Consider the following 23,593-nt stretch of genomic DNA (forward strand, 5'->3'; position numbering starts at 1 on the left):
TTCCCCAAATTTTGGGGCCTTCCAGGAGGGCAGTGAGCAGCGGGACAGGTGTCTGTCACAGGCAGCTTGCTGTGTCCCCCATGGGACAGGGACCTGGAGGCCCACATGTCCGTCCCCAGGGGCTGGCACATGGATGCGTGCATTGCTCCACTGCAGGAGCCTGAGGTCCCCGCTGGCGTGGCTGTGGCCATTCCCAAGAGTCACCTGCAATAATCAACGTGGGGCAAACAGACAGGGCTGTTTATTCCCAGAGGGAAATCCAGCTTGGTTAACTGACAGGTTTGCATTTCGCACAGCAGAGCTGGGGCTTAACCTTACACTTGCTTTTTTGTCTGGTTTTTTATTTGGTACTTAGGGAAAAACAAGGGGTAAGAAATGAAGCGATGAAAATAAGGCTCCCCTGAAGCGGGGATTGCTGAAACAATCCCTTAAAGCTTGCACGCCTCCATCGAGGAATCTGATGGAGCAGCGTTGCACAGACTTGTTCACTTGTCAAGTCCCTTCCTGACACTGCTGCTGCCCCGGGGAGCTGCCCCCTCCCCACTGACCCCACACAGGAGCAATGGCACCGGTCCCGGCGTCCCACCGATGAAGCTGATGAGAAATGCCCGGTCCAGGCTGTCAGAGCTGGCCCATCCCACCGGGAAGCGTGCAGCCGGACACTGCCCTTTATGCCCCTGTATTGCTGGGAAGAGAAAGCTTTTTGGGGAGCAGCAGCCAAGGAACCAGAGGCTTTGCCAGAGGCCGACTGTGGCGGTCAGCTGCAATTAAGAGCAGGTGATTACAGCAGAGGTGATGGGAGAGGCTGGCACCCACTGCCAGTCACTCGGGGGTGGCAGGGGTAACGGTATCCCAGCGTATCAGCAGCCCCACACTGCTCACTGGCAGGTCCAATGAGTCCCAGGGCATTTGGGGGTTTGCAGATGCCCCAGGAGACCACTGCCCTTCGCTGGGGTAGGCAAGCACCTTCCCAGCACAGCTGCAGGGAAGGTGCCAAGACACCTGGAGCTGGTGGGACAGCAGGAAATGGTGCACTGGTGCGGGAGCTCCAGAAGGCAGGGGCTGGTGTTGCACGACAGCACGGTATGGCATGACACAGCACGGTATGGCATGACACAGCACGGTATGGCATGACACAGCACGGTATGGCATGCAGCATGGCACAGGGCAACAGGAACCAGCACGGCAGGAGGTTGCATGGCACACCATGGCATGGCACAGTGTCATACAAGGTGACACAGGGTGACACAGCACATCATGGCATGGTGCGGCATCATACAACGTGACGTGGCACAACACAGCACAGCACACCATGGCATGGCATCACACAGTGTGACACAGCACATCGTGCCATGGCACGGAAGCATGATATAAAATGACAGGCATAACATAACGTTAACATAAATTAACAAACCCTTAAGCTAACAAGAGCACTGCACGCGGCGTACCTTCACGCCGCTTCCCCTTTAAGGCGCCCCGGCGCGCTGAGCGCCGCAGACGGCTCGGCCAATCAGCGCAGCCCACATCCTCGCCAGGGGCCGCCCCCGCCCGCCGCCGAGGGCCGCCGGGAGGCCCGTACCACTGCCGCCGCCCAGGGGAGCCGCCGCTGCCTCTTCTGAGGCGACCCCGCCGCCGCCCGGTCCCTGGCCGTCTCCCGCCAGCCCCCTGCCATTTGCGCTTTCTCACAGTTTTTCGCCGTGTCTCCAGCGGGCGTCCGTGGGGCTCAAGCCCCCTCGCAAATTACACCGTCCCCGCTGCCTCCCCGTGGCGCGGGCGCGATGGGGCGGGCCGGAGGGCGGGGCCCGGGGCGGAAGCGGCGCCGTGGCCCAGGTGGCGGGCGGCATCATGGCGGTGCCGGGTGAGGCGCGGGCCGGGCGGGGAGGGGGCTGGGGAGGGCGACGCGGCTGGGAAGGGCCGCGGGGTAACTCGCTTGTCTCTCCGCAGGCCCGCGGCTGCGTGTGGCGGCGGCTCTCAGCCTCCTCCTCCTCGCCGGTGCCCAGGCCCTGGCCCCCAGCCACCGCCTCACCGCCCGCGACCTGGCCCGGCTGCGGGCGGCGCTGGAGCGGCCCTTCGCCGACGTGCAGGCCGCCTTCTACTCCATCGTGGGCCTCGGCAGCCTGGGGGTGCGGGTGGCGGACGAAAAGGTGAGCGGCCGAAAAGGTGAGCGGCCGAGGGCCTGGGAGGGCCGCTCCGCAGCTCGCGCCCCGCCGCCGGCTGCCCTGGGCGCCCCAGGCCCAGGCCCCGCGCAGGGGCTAGAGCGCTGGCAGCTGTCGGCGCGGCGCAGCGCAGCGGCGAAAGACGAGGCGAAATGAGTTTATCTATGAGCTGCGCTTCGGCTGCACTCTGAGGAAATGTAAAGCGCACGTGTGTGATGTCCTTAGCAAGTAGCGGAGCGAATCGTTAGTAATTTCTGACAGTCCTTGGGGTGTGCTGTTTGAATAAACCGCATCTTTGTCAGAGCGGGGACTGCTGTGTGCTCCCGCACACTTAGAGCCTTAGTTTCAGGGCTCGCCGCTCCATAGCCTGTTCAGATATTGCTGTAGTTACCAATTTGTTTCACTGTTTTGTGAAAAAAAAAAAAAAAAAAAGAAAGCAAAAAAAAAAACAAACCAAAAAAACCCCCCAAACCTGCCTGTGGCATGTTTGCTTCACCATCCTGTTAAATAGAGTTCTCATTGCTTTGTTTCACTTCCAACATCAAATTCAGCCCAGTCGTGTGACCTTGCTGGTTTTGTATATAATATATGTACCCTTCTGTGCAGACTAGAAAGAAAAGCTTGTGGTATCAGCGTGATGCTTACTGCCCTTTCATGCCTTTAGGCATTTCTAGTTCAAATGTTGCAGGCTGTCTTTGTAACAACCTGTTTACATAGGCATGCCTGCTTATGTGCGCATGCATGCTTACCTATGCACATCAGCTGTAAAACATGTGTTTGTTCTTTCCTCAAATTCAGCTAGTTCCGTGGTTCTAAACCATTTTGACTTAGTTCCTCTTTGAGTCTTGTGCATTTGCACCACAAACTTGTAACTGTGAGAGTCCTGAAGATGCTGCGGTTCACTACACTGGACACCTTGTTGTGGCTGGTTACTGGTCATCTGCGGGCTAGGCTGAGAATTGCTGCTTCCATTTATCTCAGCATGGCTGGGGTTTTTAATAGTTCCTAGTGTTGCCAATGGTAATACACCCTTTGCTTTGCAGGTAAACAGTAATTGTTTATTTGTTCTTTGAAGGTTTGTGATGAGACTTTTTTTTCTGGACAGTATTCCTCTTCATGGGGTGAGACTTTAAAAGGTAGAGGTAATAAAAATAATAGCTAGGCATAGCACTTGAACGTATATCCGTATTCCTAGATAACTGTAGCATGAAAATCCTGTCCTACTTGTAAAGGCCTATGATCCACGTGCTCAAAAAGCAGTGATTTATGTATGAGCAATTGAATTCTTCATTATTTTCTGATTGAAATGAAATCTTAATGATCTAGCTAGCTAGCTGTCAGTTAATAATAAGCTGGCTACAGATTAATGAGCAGTCTCATTGCTTGCCTTCATACAGTAGCTCCTTACCTGACTTGTCTTTCTGTATGCTTTGAAATTTTATATTTTGCAACCATTAATGACTGATACACAGCTGGGAGGGAAATTTGCCCTCAGAATTTCTATTCATCTGTTCACTGTCCTTGGAGATTTTCCCTATTAAGTATACCCAAGGGATTTTTATTTTTATAGGTTCTATAATTAGACTCAATTTAAATTTGAATTCTCATTGAAGTAGAGTTTATGTGAAAATCACTTATGTCTTTTAGCAGGAGCCACCTTGTGCAGCACTTAGCAGAGTAGGATCTGGAGGGTTCTAGGCTCTGCTGTGTCACAAATATTACTAGGGATTTTGTTTGCTTGTTTTCAGTATAAAAATGAACACTAGTGTACATGAAATTGTCTTGGAGTATCATTAAATCTCCTCCCAGTGCCTTAAGTAAAGACTGTTGCTGTAAGTTAACTTCTGTTTCTTCACAGGCTGCGTGCAATTTTATCAAATCTCATGTGGACTCCAGCAGTGTTGATTCCCTCTTCTATGCTGCACAGTCCATCCAGGCCCTGTCTGGCTGTGAGGTGCGTTTGGAGCCCTGAGCTCCACAGACAGACGTTACCAAGGAAATATTTACCTTGATATTTTTCTTGGTTTTATTTTATGCGTAATTTCTACTTTTGCTTTCTTTTAGCAGGTTGTACTCTGTTGTGTCATATGTAAATAACTTCTGAAGTGTCTGGGATTACTCTGTACAAGGCAAACTGTAAAGATACATGAAGCAAGTATTTGGTCCAGAGTAATTCTGAAGGGATGTTTCTTGATTAAATATTGGTGGCTAAGAAGAAAAGAGCCATCACATTTTAATAGAATTCACAGCAGCTGTGTCAATTAAAAACTCTTTGGGTGGATGATAAACTGTTTGGATGTAAGCCCTTTGCTGGAACACTGCGATAGTACAAATGCAGGCTAGCCTTGCTGAACTGTGGGTGGGTTATGCAAGCCCTGTTTTTCATCGGTACCACCAGCTGCTGCACAATGATGTGATGCCAGATGAAAATCAGTAGCAGGTTACTGTGATAAATCTAAACCGTGGATTATCCTGACTATATGATAATTGACAGCAAAACTTAGGGATTTAATTAATTAAACTAAAAGTTAATGATAAATGGCTTTTCTTCATAAGTTCACCAGTCAAGCGTATTGCTTCAGGAAGAAACCAGTGGTGACTAGAAGGCCTTGTTTTTACAAGTGTGAATCAACATGTTCCCTGTGTTCTTCCTCAGGTTACCATTTCAAATGAGACCAGGGAGCTGCTGCTTGCAGCTGTCAGTGAGGATTCCTCCATCACCCAGATCTTCCATGCTGTTGGGGCCCTGAGTGGCTTTGGCCTTCCTTTGGCATCTCAGGAAGCACTCAGCGCTCTTACTGCTCGTCTTAGCAAAGAAGAAAATGTGCTGGCGTAAGTCTTTCGGATGGAAGTGATTCACTGTTGCATGCTTATCCTCTAGGTAGTTGGATTTTGGAGTAAAGAGTATTGTAACGGATTTTTTCATATAGATGTAGTAGAGTAGGTGCTGTGTTTTCATTTGATGTATCCGTCCAGTTCATTATTGTCCCTCTGGGTGAATAAAAAATATGGTTTGGGGCTATTTTCTGTGTGATTTTGCAAATGGGCTTGTGTATTCAGTTTAGTTATGGTAATGGTCCGTAAAGAGAACATGCCCCAAAGAAGCCTCCTCTTTTAAAAAAATCACAACAGATTTTTGACTTTATTCTCAGCCATGGTTCTGTGTCGTGTATGGTTGCAGTAGACTTGATGCTCCTCCTCAGCCCTGTTTGTAGGTTGGGATGCCTGTGTTGTGAGGTGGAAAAAACACAGCAGTAAGCAGAAGGAATCTTGGTATTTATCACCAAAGAGTTAAGTAGTTTTACCGTGAAATGAGAGAACAGAGCATTCCTTAAAAGCTGGGGAAGAAAGGGAAACTAAAACTTGCTTTTTGATGAAAAGAATGGATTTGTGGAAACCTCAGTAGCAAGTCTGGGGATCTGTGCTGTGCAGGGATCAAAGTTTGGTTTCTTCTCTGCCTTTGAATCTCTGAGTTTATTGCAGCATTGATGCAGCTAAGGTGGCACTCTGTAATGAATTCTAAGTTTCCACTAAATCACTTCAGATTCATTGTCTTGAGTCAACTGAATGCAGTAACAGCTGTTTTACACTTCATTCAGAATAGGAACTGTAGTAGCTTTGATTTAAATTATGTTTGGCTTTTAAGGAAGGAAAAATCATACGGTTGTTTTGTTTGTTTTTGTTTAAGAACCATCCAGGCTTTGGAGACGGCGTCTTACTTGTCCCAGCAGGCAGATCTAAGTGGCATTGTTGAGGAGATAGAGGTAGGAACATGCTTTGCTCTCTAATTATTCATGAATTTTTTAGTACTACAGAGGTCTAACAGATGTATTGATGTGAAACACAAAATGAAAAACCAGCCTGGCTAATTTCTTGCCTGCATAATTTGGGTTGGCTTGGCTCTTCCTTCCTAGCAGATATTTCTTCTGGGCTTTTTAACTGTTTCATAGTGGCCTGAAACACAGAAAGTCATGACTTTTAAATACCATTAAATCCACTAAATGCTGAAGGTTTCTTTTTCTTCCTGTTTCTAAACAACTTACAAAATACATCGGTGATCTCAGACAGATACTGTTGATTACAGACCTGACAGTAAACTTCTGTGGGTCTACTAGAATGGAATTTACATTTTAATAACTTTCTGTTAGGATCTTGTTGCTCGTCTGGATGACTTGGGTGGAGTTTATCTGCAGTTTGAAGAAGGAATTGAGACTACTGCACTGTTTGTTGCTGCTGCCTATAAGCTGTCAGACCATGTGGGTACAGAGCCAGCAATGAAGGAGGTCTGTATCTGCCTTTTCCTCCCTTGCACACTAGCTCACAAAAAGGATCTGCCTGGTCATTGTTGCACAGCGCAAGAGGCCAGTATAACTGGTTAGTATGTCTACTGAAAAAAATGAGCACACTCAGTGAAAAGGGACATGTCAGAAGGAATGCTAAGTAGCAGAGTCTAGAGGAAATTCCACCTTCGAGCTCACAGGCTGAATTTGGTTTGTTTCTTCCTTTTTCAAATGTACAGAAGGAAATTGCATGTGCAGCCTAGTTTTTCTTTGTTTATTGAGACAAGCTGTGTGAAAAAAAAAAGTCTTGTTTCAGAGTTTGCTCTGGTATTTGGCACTTGTCTAGCACTTTCCAGTATTTCAAAGTGTTTTGCAAATGTTATTTACCTGTGAGGAAATGCAGGCACCCTAGTTTGGGGTGCCTGAAAGAGGGACAATATTAGTACCATACGCCTACAGGAATCCAGATGCAAAAACTTGTTTAAAATAAAAACTGTTGGAAATTCCTTTTGAGCTTGATTAAGCTAGAAGTCATTATTGCAAGCTGTGCACTCGGTAATTTTTTTTCCCCACAACGAGTTAACTGAGGTAGATGTACTTTTGATTGAGAATGGCAGCTCCTTGAAGCACAAGCCAAAGTGGCAGGGTTGAGACAGAAGCCAGTGTAAGACATCTGAGTTCGTTCCTGGCTCTCTTCCATGCTGCTGCCAAACAGACTAATGCAAAGTAATTTTGCTGTCATTTTTGAGGTGGTGATTCTGCTACACACAATTCAAACTGTCAGCATCCAAATGATGTTTAAAAAAAAGACCAATTAAGGAAAATTGTTTAGTGTTGTTTCAGAATTGTTCTGTCAGAAGTGCTGTTGTTGGGTCTTAAAGCTTTACCTCTTGTGAATGGTGAGAGTGCCTCCAGAATGCCACAAAACTCTCTTTAAAAATTAAAATACAGTATTTGAAAAAATAGCTCCCTTCCCCGCCCCCCCCCCCATTTGAAGGAGAGTGTCAGTTGCTGATTAGGCTCTGGAGCTATGCCATGCCCTCAATATAAATGAAAAACACTGCAGGATTTGCACTAAGAAGTTTTGTAGCATCTGTCTGGATGCTTTCTCTAGTTGTGATGTACGTTGGTGCTCATTAATACAAGTAGTAGGGTGAAAATTTGAGATGCAGAGGATTTCATTTAAAAGCATTCTTTGTAGGTGTATGCTATTGCTTTATTTGGGATTGTCTTTGATTATTCTCGTTTCTGATTAGAATTTAGCCCACAATCCTTGCTTGGATCAAAGTACAGGTTACCAATGCTTCTGTTTTCCAGACTAGCAGGGAATGATGGAGTAATCTATCTAACATGGCATACCCTGCAGAGTGTGCTGCAGATGCACTAACTCTACGTAGTCAGACTGCAAAACCAGCTGGGGGACATGGTCCCACTCCTACTTTGGAGAGAACAAATTAGCTTTGGCACATCCCAGAGCCAGAGCTGGCTCTGTGCTCCTGGTGGTACTGCTTTAAAGCTAATCCTCTTAGCTTGAGGACACTGCTGAGCCTAAGGGGATAAGCTGGCATGGGCCTAGACTGGTTCTTTCCAGAGCCATTAGGATGCTTTGCATCATCACTCTGTGGCCTTCCCAGCTTGGCAGGTAGCCAGGACATCCAGCCTAGTCCTTCTCCACTGGATGAAGACAACTGCATGGCTCCTAAAGCCAGATTTGTCTTTTTGCAGCTGCATGAAGTCTGGGTAGTTGAACTGACGGCATCTTCCATTCTGAAACACATAGTTAGAAGCAGGAGATCCAAATTCTGTTTTTGCAAGTTTGTAGCGCAATTACAGTGATTGTGGTTGAAACCACCCAGCCAAGAATAAGAATGCTAATGTGACATTCAAAAAGCAGCTAATTTTGAGTTACCTTGTAACTTGAAATACTTTTAAAGCAAATGGGAAATTAAACAGTCTTTTAAACATCAGAATGATGTTTTTATTAATAACATTATAACTGAGCCAGTTTGCAGTGTTGTGGGAAGCTGCTGGTGCTTATATGTGATTTGATTTTCCTCTTTCAGGATCAAATTATCCAGTTAATGAATGCAATTTTTAGCAAGAAAAACTTTGAGACACTCTCGGAGGCTTTCAGCGTTGCTTGTGCTGCAGGTTCTTTATCCCGGAACCGCTACCACTTGCCTGTCATTGTTGTCCCTGATGGGCCTGCAGCTGTCTCTCACCATCAGCCCGTACTCAGGGTGAGTCCTTAGCCCCAAATCTTAACTCATCTCTTGGCTCAGTCTTTAGTAACATAGGTCTGGGCTGACTGAATGTATAAGGTGATGTCTTTCGTGTTTAGCTCCAGGAGTCAGGTTCTAGTAGATCTGGGGGTTTAGTGCTTTTATAAAGTGATTCTTAGGAGCTTCTGCTTACCCAGGGCTTACCAGACAGCACATCGAGAAGGCACTGCGTGGAAGTCAGTTCTGCTAATTACAAACTGTAGCTTTTCCAGCTATGTTAGAAAGAGCTAGGTGAGTCTGGCATGCTGGGCAGGGGAGAATTCCTGTTGCGTAATACAGAGAGAGGGGTAGCAAGTCATCTGTGCCGCTGCATTCCTTCTGGGACAATGGATTCATGGAAATTCTTGTTTTTCTCTTGTAGCTACAAGTGACCAATGTTATGTCCCAGCCACTGACTCAAGCTTCTGTGAAGCTCGACTATGCCAAGTCTGCATCTAGCAAAGCCACTGTCCTTCAACAGACAGCATTTACTCTGTCGGGGTAAGAAAACAATCTTATTTTTACAGTTCATAAGGCAAATGACTGTTGTTTAAATAGTGTTGGACTTACTTTCCTTATGTGTTCTTCCACCAGAGAGTTGTTTGTATGATGGAGACCTCAATGCTGTAGTTGTGTTTTGTTGGTAACAGGTGACTGAGCATCACATTTAGTAGTGATGGTGAATTTCTGTTTTTTCTTCTTTCGATTGGGAATGGGAAATTGCAATGCTTTTCTGACTTCAGGGGAATTTCGAAGAATTCTTTTTCTGCTGCACTTGGCAATATGAGTTTTGTGTTCCATTTGTCTGTCAGCCTGTTTAATCTGGCGTATTTGGAAACTTCTTGGTAGCAAGGTGTTACCTGTTTATAGGCTGCTGTTACTGTCCTAGAGGGTGCTTAACACCTTTTTTTGTTATAGAGATGTCTTTGAGCTGAACTTCATGAATGTGAAACCTGCAAGTGGATATTATGATTTCTCTATCAGCGTTGATGGAGATAAGCGATTTATTGCTAACAAAGTTGAGGTGGGTATGCTTTTTGATGGCGTTTTAATTCTGTGACTATTCACTGAAACAGCTTTTTATTTATACCTGTTAAGGATGTTGTCAGTTGTACAGCATTTTTATCACGTATTTTTCTGTAGTGCAATGAATTTTGACTCGGGAGTATGGCAAATAACCAGACTGGTATATGATCAAAAGAGACTTGTGTAAATTCCAAAACTGATTTATCACTTAGATGCTGATCTGACAGCGTATGAACAAAAGCTAACAGTGGAAGTGTTTATATAGCAGCCCAAAGCAGCTATGCAAAAACAGTTTCTAAGAATGTTAGTTCTTCAGAGCATTCAAGATTGGAGTCTGTAAATCTCAAGGCTTGGCTAGCAGTTGTCTGGTGATTGCCTGATGTATGGAAGCTGAGCATTTGTTGTCGGTTTGTATAAGCTCTAGGACGCTAGGAAAGAGTCAGGGGGGTCGTCTTGGCATCTCCTAACTGCGTATATGGTGATGCTTTTGTAGTGGAGAAACAGTGACCAAAGCAAATGCACATGAAGTCTTTATTTCATGCATACATAACCCCATTTTTTGGTGGCAAAAGCTGTTATACCACAGCTTTCTGAAGAAAAGTTAAGTATATATAACTCTTCTGTATAAAAGAGTTTTTTACCTTCCTCAAATTTGTTACAGTGGGAAGAACGTGACCTCTGTGACTATTCATATAGTCACCCCAGTGTCAACAGCTGAGAATGCTCTTCTCCAATAATGTCTATTCTCAGGGTTAGTTTTTGCCCTCAGTCTCCTGTTTAAAGAAAAGATTAGCTTTTGAAGTCTTCCATCATGGTCAGCTTGGAGTGGACATTTATTTTACAACTGCTGACCTTTATTCTGTGTATCAAATTGATGTTGTCATTGTATCAGTAATGGCACTTAGGAGCGTCAAAAGGGGATTGATTGGTCCTGCTTAAGCTTGCTGCTGGCACACAAAGGTACCAGTTAGGAATGTATTAACGCTGGGGCAGCTTTGTGCGAATCGCTTCTAATAAGACACATTGTTACGGGGGAGGACTGCTGGGGGAACTGCTTTTTTTTCCTTACTGTTATTAGCATTAATTGTCCTTAATGCACCATCGTTTTGACAGTAATGAGCTAAACCAGTGGGTTATTACTCCGGCAGAGACTACATTTCCTGGCATTAAAATATTTGAGAGATGTTTGTGTACTGTTCAGCCGGAGGGGCTGTGTGCAGCAGCTCCGAGTTGCTTTCACATAAGTTTAATATTTCATTAATCCACCTTTCTTTGCTCCCATCTTGGAACAAACTAAGGCTTTAATAAAAAATAGTCTACATGTTAATGGATCGATTTTCAGAGGTAACCTCTATCTTAAATTACACTTCTTGTACAGGAACTGCCAAGATTGTTGTGTTTGAAGTCTGACCTGAATAGTTTGGTTTATGTTTTTACATATTTCTCCCACAGGTTCCCTGTGAATTATTTTTCAGGGTGAGGGTGTGGGTCTGGTTCACATGAGCAAACCTGTAATAACAAATCGTAGTATATGATGAAAAATATCTTGGCAATGAAACTTTAATTCTCCAGGGGAGCATTTGTAAGCTGTGAGAACAAATGTGCTAATTAAAAACCACAGACTGCAGTAACTGCTTGTGTTTGAGAGAAGGATTGAAATCGGTCAAACCCACCGAGGTTCACTGCCTAGATGGTCTGTGGTTTGGGACTGGGGAGAGGGCAGGAAGTCATTTCTCTGCTTGGGGTTTATATTGCGCTTAGCACAAAGGAGTGTGATAAATGGCAGGGCCTTACTGGCTGCCCTGCACCAAGTGATGAATGCTGTGACTCCAAAGGAAAGCTTGCCGAACAAAGTGCAGGTCTGCAGGAATGCTTTGACTTTTGCCTGCTGGTAATAAAATCAGCCGAAACCTGTTAGGCTTCAGGAGCCAACAAAGGCATAAGTGGTTGCTGTCCAGAGACCTCTCTCATCTCAAATTGCTATCCAGTAAGCAGAAGTACATATGCACGTGCAGTTTTAAGTTGTATCATATGTGATGTAATGTTTTAACAGCTAGTTTCTGCTGGTTCAAAAGGAAAATAGTTGGATCTGGATTGCTGGACTGTTTCACTAAAAACAGTTCTCCAAAGGGCAGCAAACTCCAGCATGACTGAGAAGCTTGTGTCTTCAGAGCTGGCTGCTTGTGCAGGGAGGAAAGGGTTGGGTTTGGGTTAGTGACCGATGCAGGGGCTTTGCCAGAAGGTAAAGTGCTGTAAATCCTTCTGGTCAGGTTCTGTCTTTTGCTTAGTGTGAAACTCTGGAAGGGGACAGAAGAGCTAAAGCTTTTGCAGTGAACATGATTGTAATTAGTATAGGCAGAGTATTTTGAGTAATTTTCTGTTGTTTTTTGTTGCAGCTGAAAGTAAAAGTTTCCACAGAAGTTGGGATTACTAATGTAGATCTTTCTACTGTGGATAAGGATCAGAGCATTGCACCAAAAACAACCAGGTAAAACAACTCAGTATGTGTGATCCTTTAAGGGGCAGCTCTGGCTCTAGACTGGAGGTCTTCTGAGCTTTAACTGCTTCAGCTAAACCAGAGGAATCTTGTATTGAAATAACTACAGAGTTACATCCATGCTGTTTCTCTTACACCTGTGTGTTCATTGGGAGAATACTGATTATTTGTATAGGTGGTTTTCCTTAATACTGAAATAAGTACTAACAGAAGCCAGGCAATCTGAGTCTTCTGTTCCTCTATTGGCATCTCCATAGTGAAAGCAAGTTTAAAAAGTGTTTCTGGTATTATTGGGCTTCCACAGAGATGCTCTAAAGCAGCACGTGTGCTGTATTTGGGAGGTGTGGCTGTACCATTGCTATGTGTACTTCATGTAATCGTTTTTTTAACTGACATCAGTTAGAACGTAATGTGTGGAACTTAACTTAGGTCGCACAGCCTTGCTGAAGCCCCTCTGTGTTGGTACAGCCTTCGTGTGCTGAAGTTTGAGTGCCTGTTTTTTCCATTCTGCTTCCTTCGCACCTTTGATTGTAGTATAGCATTGGCTAAGTGGAATGTGGGGTGTAGTATTAACAAAACCTTCCAGTGTTCCTTTGAACCTTACAACAAACAACTGTTTTACTTGAAAACAGGCAAGGTATGTAGCTCACAAAAATCCTACTACAAAAATGCCATTCATTTATTTTCATTAAATTTGGGGGGAAAGAGAAAGACATCTTAGTTCACCTGACTTTTTGATAAAATAGCTCATATATGCTGAGTAGACTGCAGTGCTGCTAAAGAGTCTTGCATGCCTCTGTTTCTTTAAACGCCAGGCCTTCTCTTGGAAGATCGCCTCAATTCTGTTTGTTTTTTTTCCTCCTAGGGTAGCTTACCCAGCCAAAGCCAAGGGCTTGTTCACTGCTGACAGCCATCAGAATTTTGCTTTATCCTTCCAGCTGATAGATGTGAACAGTGGAGCTGAACTTATCCCTCACCAGGTTAGGACAAATTTTTGTCATTGCTGTTTCACAAAGATGTTCCATCTTGGAAGTATCTGAGGTGACAGTTGCTTTTGAAAAGATTTGATAGGTTTTGAGAAGCCATATGTTTCTGTCAGGAACTGTGAAAGATGGCTGATCTTGGTAGATGGGAAGTGGATTCAGTTCATTTGTTTTGGCTGTATGTTAAATGAAGCCTCTTCTGGCTCTGGTACTATGTCTTATTTAACTCAACAAAATGGGTGCAGAGAGCCTGCACTGCAGAACCACAGTTTGGATTTTATATATTGTATAGATTGTTTGCTGAAGAAGTCTTGAATGTAGACATTTTTTGTAGTTTTATTTTTCCTGTATAAAATAGGGAAAAAAAAGGGGGGGGGGGGCAGGGGGGGGGCGGGACGTGGACAGCATAACACAACACAACAAAAGCCATATATGCATATGTCCCTATTACATGCTGTCAGATATATCCAGCTGAGTAACATCCAATATATTGCCCTGTACCCCAAGTGGGCCACTGGATGGATGGTCTTGGTCCTTTGTTAATGTAGTTACTCAGAGCGATACAGAGCTTTGCTAATTTGCAGGTATCTAGACACTCAGGCTCCTAGTTTATACTCCCAACTTCAGTTAATGTTGTGCTTTTTGATGTGGGGGTAAATCTCTCATTTCACTGGCATTTGTAAACATGCTATGAGATATTCTGGAGACATTATAATCTTTCCTTTCAGACTTTTGTCCGACTTCACAACCAAAAGACTGGCCAGGAGGTAGTGTTTGTTGCAGAACCAGACAGCAAGAATGTGTACAAGTTTGAGCTGGATACCTCTGAAAGAAAGACTGAATTTGACTCTGCCTCTGGTACCTACACTCTTTACTTGATAATTGGAGATGCCACGCTTGAAAATCCTATCCTGTGGAATGTGGTATGTAGCTGGAAGCGTGGTGATGTGGTTTTGAGATTACTGGCAGTCTAACAGGAGTGCATGGTACAGGCTTGGAAAGAAAAGGCTCAAATGTTTTGTTCTTTGTAGTGAACCAGAAACCTTTTGTCCATTTATGGGCTCTGAGGTTTGCTGTTCATTTTAAGTTTTTAAGTAAGCATTAAAGCAAGAAAGAAATGAGTATTCATTTTATCATGTGGTGGAAGAGAAACTTCAGAGTGTTTATGGGTTTGCTTGTAATTTCAAAGCAAGCACTTCAAGGTTTAGCCTTCTGTGCTTGCTATGCTGGAAATAACTCCAGTTCTTAGTGATGGGTGAATAGCATTACTGTGTGTTTAGGAGAAATTGCCCCTTGAAAAGTCTGGTGGCTTTTTTGTAATTTCATTTAAAAATCATGTCAGTCATAGATCGACAAATATGGAAATAGGCCACAGTAATGTAATAGTTTTTATAAAACTTTTAATACATTAAGACCAAACTTCATAAAGCTGCATGATTTCTTTTCAGGCTGATGTTGTGATCACATTCCCAGAAGAGGATGCACCATCCACAGTCCAGTCCAAGGACCTGTTTGTTCCCAAACCTGAAATCCAGGTACAGTCAAAAAGAAAAATTACATGCAGAGATGGGGAGCTAGTCCTACTAGTATAATTTGTTCTGATCATAATTGGTTTTTGAAAAGTCATATAATTAAAAAAAAAGTAATACTCTGCAAGTAATTAAATGAAAACCAGAGTAAGTGCTTAACGGGAAGAAATTTGTTGCAGTCCTGGAGTATATAAATAAGCTGTTTGTCCTACCTGTGAGAGAGCAACTGGTGTCACTGTGAAGATTCAAATATGAAAATCTGACTAGGTAAGCACCACAGAAAGCTCTCTGCTTGTGAAGATTTAACTTGCTCCATTCCAGCCATCTGTGCTCATCGACAAGCTAATAAGTGCTTCTGTGAGTGCAAGGAAAAGTTAACTGTACAAGAGGTCAAATGTGCAGAGGCTGGACTGGACAGTACTTTAAAGAGTCAGTCTTTGCCTTAAGAGGAATGCTTAGCATCCAGAATAGTGCCTGGGAACAGCACCAGGGCTGCAGCTGGTCCTCTGGGGAGGTGAGAAGCTGCTCTGTTGGAATGCTCCTACTTATGAGTTGGTTTTGTTTGTTTGCAGCACCTCTTCAGGGAACCCGAGAAGAGGCCTCCCACTGTGGTATCAAACACTTTCACAGCACTCATTCTCTCTCCCCTGCTTTTGCTGCTCATTCTGGTGAGTGAACTGGGCCACAGAAGAAGAAAATTTTTTTCCGTACAGTCCAAAGTCACCTAGGAGGTTGGCCAGCTAAACTTCTTACTAAAACTTGGTTAACTATGACTAGCACAGCAGTGCTGGAGTTGTAGCTAGCAAATGTCAGTGCAGAGAGTTGATCTGGTGTTGTCTCTTTCCTAAATTGTTTATTTTTTCAGTTTATGGTCAAAACAGAAAAACACTGCTGCCAAGTGGAAGTAGGTGGGGTGAGTTTGTGAGTTTCTCCAGTGTGCTTCTGCTAGGGATGTTGAATAACAGTAGGCAGATTAAGTTATAACTAACATTAGACTTCCACAGTAAGAAAGCATTGCTTCTGCCTTGCCCTTGGTATGTCCATCACAAAATGTGTTACTTAATCCTATCAGATTGATTCCCATTTATGGACATAATTAGTATTTGTATGTCTGTAGTTGAAACATCTACTGCTACTCACTGTATCATCAGATCAGTGTTTTGAACCTAATGCAATACAAAACTCTCATTTAGGTAAGTTATATTACTCCTTATTGGGAGGATGAAACTGATCCCTTATTTGCTTGGCAGTAATTTCCCATTAGCTAGTCTCACTGAAAGCTGGCGTTCAGATAGTTGTGTCCACTGGCCTCTGAAGTTCACAGTATATGTGTTGGTGACACTTTAATGAAAGATCTTATTGGTGCTGCTCTTGTTTCCCATCCTATATGCCTTTCTCTTTTGTACTTTAGAAACTGAAATTGGTTTTATGAGCAAACATCTTGTATCTATAGCTGTTCTGCCAAGTCCAAAACTAGAACCTTGGCTTTTATGTCTTTTTAATTGAAATTAATTCAGATGGATAGAAATAGCAATGTTTATTTTTTCTGAGAAATGTGGATTTGGAGCAGTATCCTCCTATCAGTTTAAGAAAGATAATTGAGGAACTGCATTTGGGCAAATGGAAGCAGCAGGAGAAATTTTCACTAAAGGAGCTTGACAGTGCTACTAGTTCTACTAGTAGTAGAAATTACTGCTCTGTCCTCCTGCAGTAGCAAACAAGTGCTTCTGTAGAGAACACACTGTATTCATTGAAGAACTTAAAGCAAACAGACTTGAAAAAAGATACTGAAGTTTAAAATAAAAGCTTGTGTTTACAAGGCTGTCGTAACTCAGGTTTTGTTTCTTTTTCTTTTAGTGGATAAAGATAGGTGCCAACATTTCCAACTTCAGCTTTGCTCCCAGCACCATTGTTTTTCACATGGGACATGCTGGTAAGTGTCACAGGCTTTCTGCTTTGTTTGACCTTCTCACCTGGGAGTTACGGATGAGAGCCTTGGTGGTTAATGGGCTTGTGGTCTATTAACTGTAATGACATAATAGCATAACATTTGTTCTCTTGTTTTCATCTGCCTTCCTGCTTTTCATGATTGTTAATACGGCAATAAACCCTTTTTGGCCATCAGCTTATAACAGCTGTCATTATCTGGGCTCCTCTCTCACACCATTTATCTGTACTTAGTAGAACTTCTTATTTCCAGAGGTCACCCTTTCTTTATTGCATGTTTATCCTTTGTAAGCAGGGAGTTTCTGGGAGGATTGAAACCTGCAGGACTGTCATCTACAGTGAAAGACTACATCTTTTCTTTAAAGCTGTTCCCATGAAAGCTCTTGTTCTTTGGCTGGACCAATATTATTTTTTCATCAATTTTATTGTGCCCTTGGTTGCAGAGTTATTTACTGTCTTGGTAGAATTTCAAAAACATAGCGGGCTGGGAGAATGTTGGATCTACTGTTTCCAAAATGACAGTGTGTTGCTTAATCCAAGCTAGTTTCCTTGGAAGTTTTATGAAGCTGTAAGCTCCTACAGATGTGCAAAGGTTAACATCCTCTACTGAAATCAAAAGTATTCTCCTCCTTTTGATAGCCCTTAATGTCTATAATATGTCCATAATTCTGCCACAAGAGGGTTGGCTGCAAGCCATCGGTGTCACATTTTTCTCCAGTATGAAGACCCAGATGCCTTCTTCCCCTGGCAGTAATGCCTAGTCTTTAGATCTGCCATTTCCAAGCTTCAGAGCTGAGATACAAACCAAATGCTTAGGCCTGGCAGTGCAACACAGCAGCTGTTCTGAGGATAACACATGATGAGTCTTTGAAATGCAATTTCAGCCATGGACTCTTGTCTTTTTTCACAGCGATGTTAGGACTCATGTATGTCTACTGGACTCAGCTCAACATGTTCCAAACTCTGAAGTACTTGGCCATTTTGGGTGGCATCACATTCCTCGCAGGCAACAGGATGCTGGCTCAGAAAGCAGTAAAGCGGTAGGCCAGGGGTGGATGTGTTGGTGGGAGCTGCTTTTAAAATCAGCCGGGAGGAGATCACGCTGATGTTACTGTGTGTCAGTAACTGATACAGTAATGAACGCTGCTGTTGGTTCTTGGGTGTGGGGATGGGCTGCTTGGTCCCACTTTAGTGCCTGTTTTCAGAATAAGGGCTTGAACTGACTAGGGCCGTGCGGTGCCCTCACTGAGGTAGAGCTCCTTCAGAGAGAATGGCCCGCTGGCTGAAGCCATCAGGCACACACAGAGAAAGCAAAGAGTGGAAGTATGTGCACTTCGACGTGGGGAAGTCTACATTTGGCGAGATGCATTCACTGACAAATTTGCTTTACTACACAATATATCAAGCTCTTACAATATTGTTATGTAACGAAAGCCGTAAATGCAGAAGAGGCCAAACTCTTCTGTAGCTGTGCTTGTGAGATAAGTTTTGGGAGGAGCAAGGTAAGGCAGTAGTATCTTACTGCTGTCTTCCCCTACCTTAAAGGGAGTTTATAGACAAAAGGGAAGCAGATGCTTATCAGAGGTTGGCAGCTGCAAAGGGAAACACACTCAAGCAAAACCAGGGAAAATTCTGGTAAATGTTAGGGATACAACATTCGTTTCTGTACTGGCACTGTACTGATTCTTCACACTTGTGTCTTTGGCCACGCAGTGTCTTGTGAATGTGCCCTGGCTTAGACAGCCTGCAGGCTTGCTGACCCAAGCTTCCCACACAGTGCATTAATTAGAGGTCAAACCGTTCCCTCTCCTTCATTTCTGCCACACGGGGTTTCCATGTGAGACTTCAGGTTTAGCTCTTTTGTATAATGTAGAGTTTGTCTTTGAAGATGATCTTAGTGACCTGCTTTGCCATCAGACCTGTGCTTTTCTTACTTTCCCCTTTTTGAGCCACTAGTTGTTGTTTATCCTTACATACCGATTTGCATAGACAACCCTGGGTTCTCACTTGTTTGATTACACTGTATTAAAACCAGGATAAAAGCTGTAAGAAAAACAAACCACAAGAATCTAATTTTCAGGTGTTTGGCATTGATTTGTTGTCTTTAAAACAACTCTGCTTGCATGGCTGTGGCAGGGAGGAGCATTGTGGTAATTAACCCTTTCCCTACTATCCTCCCAGCTTTCTCAGCCTTGCTGTCTTGGATGTCCAGCCCTCTCCACTGTGGCACTTTCTCTTGTTAGCATAACAGTTCCTACTGGGATTTTGTTGCCAACGGGGCTGTTATGACATTCAATAATATTTCCTGTTTAATTTAAAGAGTAATGATACAATCGTTATTAATTACAGATTACCTAGGATACAGATTTGGGGAAAAATAATACAGTGGTACAATGAAGCTTACTTCTAAGTGTCTTCGCTCAACCAGGGCTTCTGTTAGCACATAAATGCAGGCGGTTGGTTCCTACTTCAAAACACTGCAGGGGGTGTCTGTGTGCTTTTCCACTGTAAATGACATGAAGCTGCAACTACAATGACAAATTTAAAAGTAAAACTTCTACCTTCAGCTAAAGTTAAACCCTTTGTACATTACTTTAAAGTTCAAAAAGACATCTTTTTGTTAACGCGCTGCTAGCCTGTCTCAGATGTTGAAGTGCAGTGATAATTAACTAAATTGCACTTTGAGGCAAAGCTGCTGTTCCACTGTGGAGACTGCTGGCAGGTGTGGGAAGGGGACTGTATAAACCGTCTCTTTACAGAAGTTACCAGAAGGCCTGGTTTTGCTTTTTGCAGTTCTGTCACTGGCTCTGGTTCCTGGAGCAGGGCTGCTTTCCTCCTTCCCATCTTCTCTGAACCTTTCTTCCTCTCTCCTTTTGGCAGGATCGCTGCAGAGCAAAGCAGTAGGTTGGCAAAGTATAGAACGCTGCGGTAAAAGGGGGTTTTGCTAGTGACCATCTCTTCTAGAAGTAAGGGCCTTTTTGGAATGCATTTCCTGGGCACGCTGCCTGTTTCATTTCACTGCATCACTCCTTGTATGAAAAGATACCTGAGCTGAAGCTGCTTCCTTTTGACATCACTTACTGGGCTTTAAATCAGTCCTTGGGTGTCCTTGGCTACAGCTGGGTTTGCATATTAGCAGTACGTATCCTCTGAGACTAAACTGCTTTTGTTTGATTTCCGTAATCATTTGTAGTCTGTATGATAATATGTGTGTATGTGAATATGCTGTCTTAAGCATCAAGCAGCTATCAGGTGATGAAATAAACCTAGTTTAAGCAGTATTGTTGCTGTAAATAAGTTATTAGTAATGTCAGCTGGAGGAGAACACGATGAAGATGGCTGATATCTGGGCTGTTCCTGTCCTGCTATTGGTACTCCCTATCCCCATCTGCAGTATTCTGGTTATTCAGCTTCCAGGCACTCTGACTGCTGAATGACATCCTTGCCTGGGGTGGCAAGAGCTCTGTGTGCAGCAGAGCCAGGTCAGCACCACCTCATTCAGCTGAGAACATGACCCATTTGAGGGTTCATCCTCCTGTTAGACTGAACTGGTCATGATGGCTCAGGCAGCAGCAGCACCCAGCCCTCCCCCCCCCATTCAATACAATTGTCTAATAGGTCTCCATTACCATTTACCAGTGAAAGTCCTTTGTTTCCTTTCACTCTGAGCAGGTAAGGTCCCAGTTTGCTATATCTACTGTGGCGTGGGAGGCAGGACTGCCTGCGGCTCTGCATGCTGCCCAATCCTGAATGTGTGTGTGTGGCTTCATTTCTCACTCAGTGCACTGTTTTATTTTGGGGAAGGGACAGAGCATCTGGGACAAGTCTTGTAAAGAGACTGAAATCATTGTATAGCATGCTTGGACTGGTACATCTCATGAGCGTCTGCTTGCTCTCATGTTCATAATCAGTGCACCAGGCACACACACACAGTGCATTGAATGGAGCTCAGTTTTTGTGGTGCAAAACAAAACCAGCGTGGGTGGCTGTGTCACAGAAACGATGTGCGCTGTGATACAAGCTTCTGTCTGCAGATCAGATAGTATGGAGAATGGTTTCATGAAAATTACCTATGGAAAATTTGGCATCACGTCCCATAGAGAAACACCCTGTTAATCTCTTCTCTCCCTGGAGTGTTTTGAGTTATCTGAGCACAGAACAAGCTACGACAGGTAACGGGAGAGGAACTGGAGATGGCTGTTGTTTGTTCTAGCAGATGAATGCTGGCTGCATCCCGGCTGTGTTTGCTGGTACTGTTCTGGACCCTGGACAATTCTTTATACCGTAGCTTGGGCCAGTCATTTTTGGCTTTAGTGGCCTGTTACCAAATGCCTCATCAGTGTATTCTCTAGAGCTTGCATGTTTTCTGTTTCTCGGCCTCATATTTTAACTCCTTAATTCCCCATGGGCTGTGAGTAACTCTGGAAGATCTTGCGAATAAATTGTCCACAAACTAACTGTAAGTTAGTTTTTGCTGCATGTGCAGGCACAAGTGTTTTTCTGTGTTGCTGGGTTTTCTGATGCCCCAGATATGCCAGTGTATCATTACCGTCCTAGGGCTGACTGTTAGGTACTCAGCATCCGTGGCTATGCCTGTGTCTGGCATGTTGAAGGCAAAAGGACCTCAAAAAGATGGGTCTGCTGTGCCCATGTTAGACTACTTCATCTTGGGGATATGAAGATCTTTTGTTTGTACATGGACCAGCTGATTCCAAGCAGATAATTGGCCCTGTTTAAAGAAGGGTGGTTAAAGCACCTGCAAGCTTTGCATTCAACCAATTTTTTGTTCAGTTCTGTAACTTACAAGGCTCATTCATCCCTTTTGCACCAGAAATTAACCTTCATTTTGTCTGAACATTTCCATTCTCCTTGAAATCAGTCCTCCATTCCATTGCAGTACTGGTTTTATTGCTCTGACAAGCTTCCCTTGACAAAGAATGAGGGGTCTGGGGACACCTTTACTGTGTAAGGAAGTGCTTTGTTGCCTGGAAGAGTTAACTTTTTGGATTTTTCTTTCCAGGACACACTAGTACCAGAAGAAAGGAAGAAATGTGGAAAAACAAAGCAAATGCCTTCAGAACAGAATTGAATAAATAACTGAAAGACCAGAAGATGGAAGGCAGAAGCAGTTTTCGGGTTTTTGGGGTTTTTTTTATATTGAGTCAAAAGGGTGCCAGTTATACTTTTTTAAAAATCTGATTTTCATCATTGTGTTCATGCTACTTGAGTGCTTTTCATATGAATCCAGAAAATGCTTTCCTCCCTGGATCCTCCCCCCTTTTTCTCCCAGGACATTTGAATTTCCTTTAGAAAAAGAGGAAGAAGAAAATACTGTTCTGCCTTTCCCCAGATGCCCTCTCCTCATCCTAAAAGACGTGTGAATAAAAAGGAAAGAATGGTCCTAAAGTTTGGGTTTTTGGCTGTCTCAGAGGCTGTGATTGCAAGTTGGGCTCACATGAGAATGGAAAGAGCTTTTTCTGGTGGATAATTCTGTGCGTGAGTCATTGCTGTGTGTGAAGCTTCCTGTTCTTTCATGTCCTTTGCTGGAGGGTTGTGCTTACTGGGGGGACTTCCCACTCCTGCCTGTCCCTTGTGCGATGCTGTCATCTGCATTTCTCCGCTAACGGCTGTTCTCTCCGTGCCCTCTGTGCCGTGCTGGGCTGCTGTGGGCCACCAGGGCTCAGGCAGGAGGAGCCCTCGGGGCCTGGCCCTTGCCAGGAGCCAGCTGTGGTGCTGGCATGCCTGGCTGTGTCTGGCCTTGGCAAGTGTGGTGGGTCCCATGAGTGACTTGACTTTCTTCCCCTGGAAGGAACCTTTTCATTCCAAGTATGAGTTTGACTGAGGTTATTGCCTCTCTTCCTCTATGAAACCGAATGCCAGGAATCTGCTGGTTGCCATGTGGCTATGTTTGAGTTACTTGAACTCTAACTTCTCTATTAACTACCTCCAAGATCACTAAGCAGTGGTGAAGCAGCAGATTTGGGCTTTATTGAAGGATGTGCTGATAACCAAAGGCCAAAATCTTCCTGATGAGCAGCTTCCGCATGGGAAACTTTAAGAGTTGCTCCCTCCCCTGCGTCTATGTGTTGGCTCCTGTTTGTCCTATGTCAGACTCGTTTCTTTAAAGGCCTTTTGGCAAAGGAACTTTATCAATTGTGTTTTGGAGATCCAAGAAAATTATATCAACCAGCAAGCATGTGGATAAAGGTTGTGGAGCCAAATCCTCCAAAGAACTTCACATGTGTGAGACATGACTCCACTTTATAAAGCTGTCTTGCCTCTTCCCCGCTGCAGTAATTCACACTTAGCTCACTGTTTCTGTTCTTTGTAGTAGTTCCTACCCGTTTGTTCATTGTGAACATTATACTGGGTGTGTAGAGGTTTAATGAACTATTCCTTTGACCTCCTCTGCACTCCTTCAAAAACCTGATCTCATGCTGCATGCGAATCCTCTGGGACTAAAGTTTTAAGCAAGAAATAGTTAAACTACTATTTGTAGTATTTTACCCTGAAATTCATTTTCACCCTGGTGAGGTTTTTTGAGCCTGATATTTTGTTAGTGCTCACTTACCAGCTTTGGTTTATAACTAATTTTTTCTACTGAAAAAATGCTTCGTGCTAGGACAGTATTTCCCTGTGCCCGTAGAGCCCTGACATGTTATCCATGGAGAGCACAGATGCAAAAACCATGGAGCGTTACTGTGATGTATCTCCTCTAAGCTGCGTGTGTTGCTATTGATTTTTCTATCTCCTTGGCTATGCATTAGGAAAGGTGGGTTTTATTCTTTTGGCCTCTTATTCCTCAGATGTTTTCTGGTTTGGTTTATTTGTTTTTATATTTAACCTCCCAGAGTCTTGAGAATTTGTTTCCTCACTTCGGTGCCAACTGAACTTCCAAAGGACTCCCTTTTATT

General features: G+C 43.9%; 1 protein-coding gene across 4 annotated transcripts; it reads left to right on the forward strand.

Annotated features, from left to right (window-relative positions):
• Positions 1-1,709: 1,709 nt before the first annotated feature.
• RPN2 (ribophorin II) lies at positions 1,710-22,085 on the forward strand (the record flags this gene model as incomplete). Of its 4 annotated transcripts, XM_080406019.1 has the most annotated exons (18): positions 1,710-1,858; positions 1,945-2,144; positions 4,015-4,110; positions 4,813-4,988; positions 5,845-5,920; positions 6,305-6,439; positions 8,500-8,676; positions 9,080-9,198; positions 9,616-9,721; positions 12,120-12,211; positions 13,086-13,200; positions 13,932-14,126; positions 14,652-14,738; positions 15,305-15,400; positions 16,590-16,665; positions 17,590-17,719; positions 19,560-19,645; positions 20,714-21,797. In XM_080406019.1, the coding sequence occupies exons 1-17, from the start codon at positions 1,846-1,848 to the stop codon at positions 19,609-19,611; spliced, it is 1,941 nt and encodes a 646-aa protein (XP_080262145.1). In that variant the 5' UTR covers positions 1,710-1,845. The 4 variants fall into 4 exon arrangements, with proteins under 4 accessions (XP_080262145.1, XP_080262146.1, XP_080262144.1 ...); XM_080406020.1 differs by lacking the exon at positions 19,560-19,645 and having other exon boundaries at positions 21,700-22,085; XM_080406018.1 differs by having other exon boundaries at positions 19,560-21,797.
• Between the last annotated feature and the right edge of the window lie 1,508 nt (positions 22,086-23,593).

Source organism: Falco punctatus (genome assembly GCF_963210335.1).
Source record: "Falco punctatus genome assembly, chromosome: 10".
Lineage (NCBI taxonomy): Eukaryota > Metazoa > Chordata > Aves > Falconiformes > Falconidae > Falco > Falco punctatus.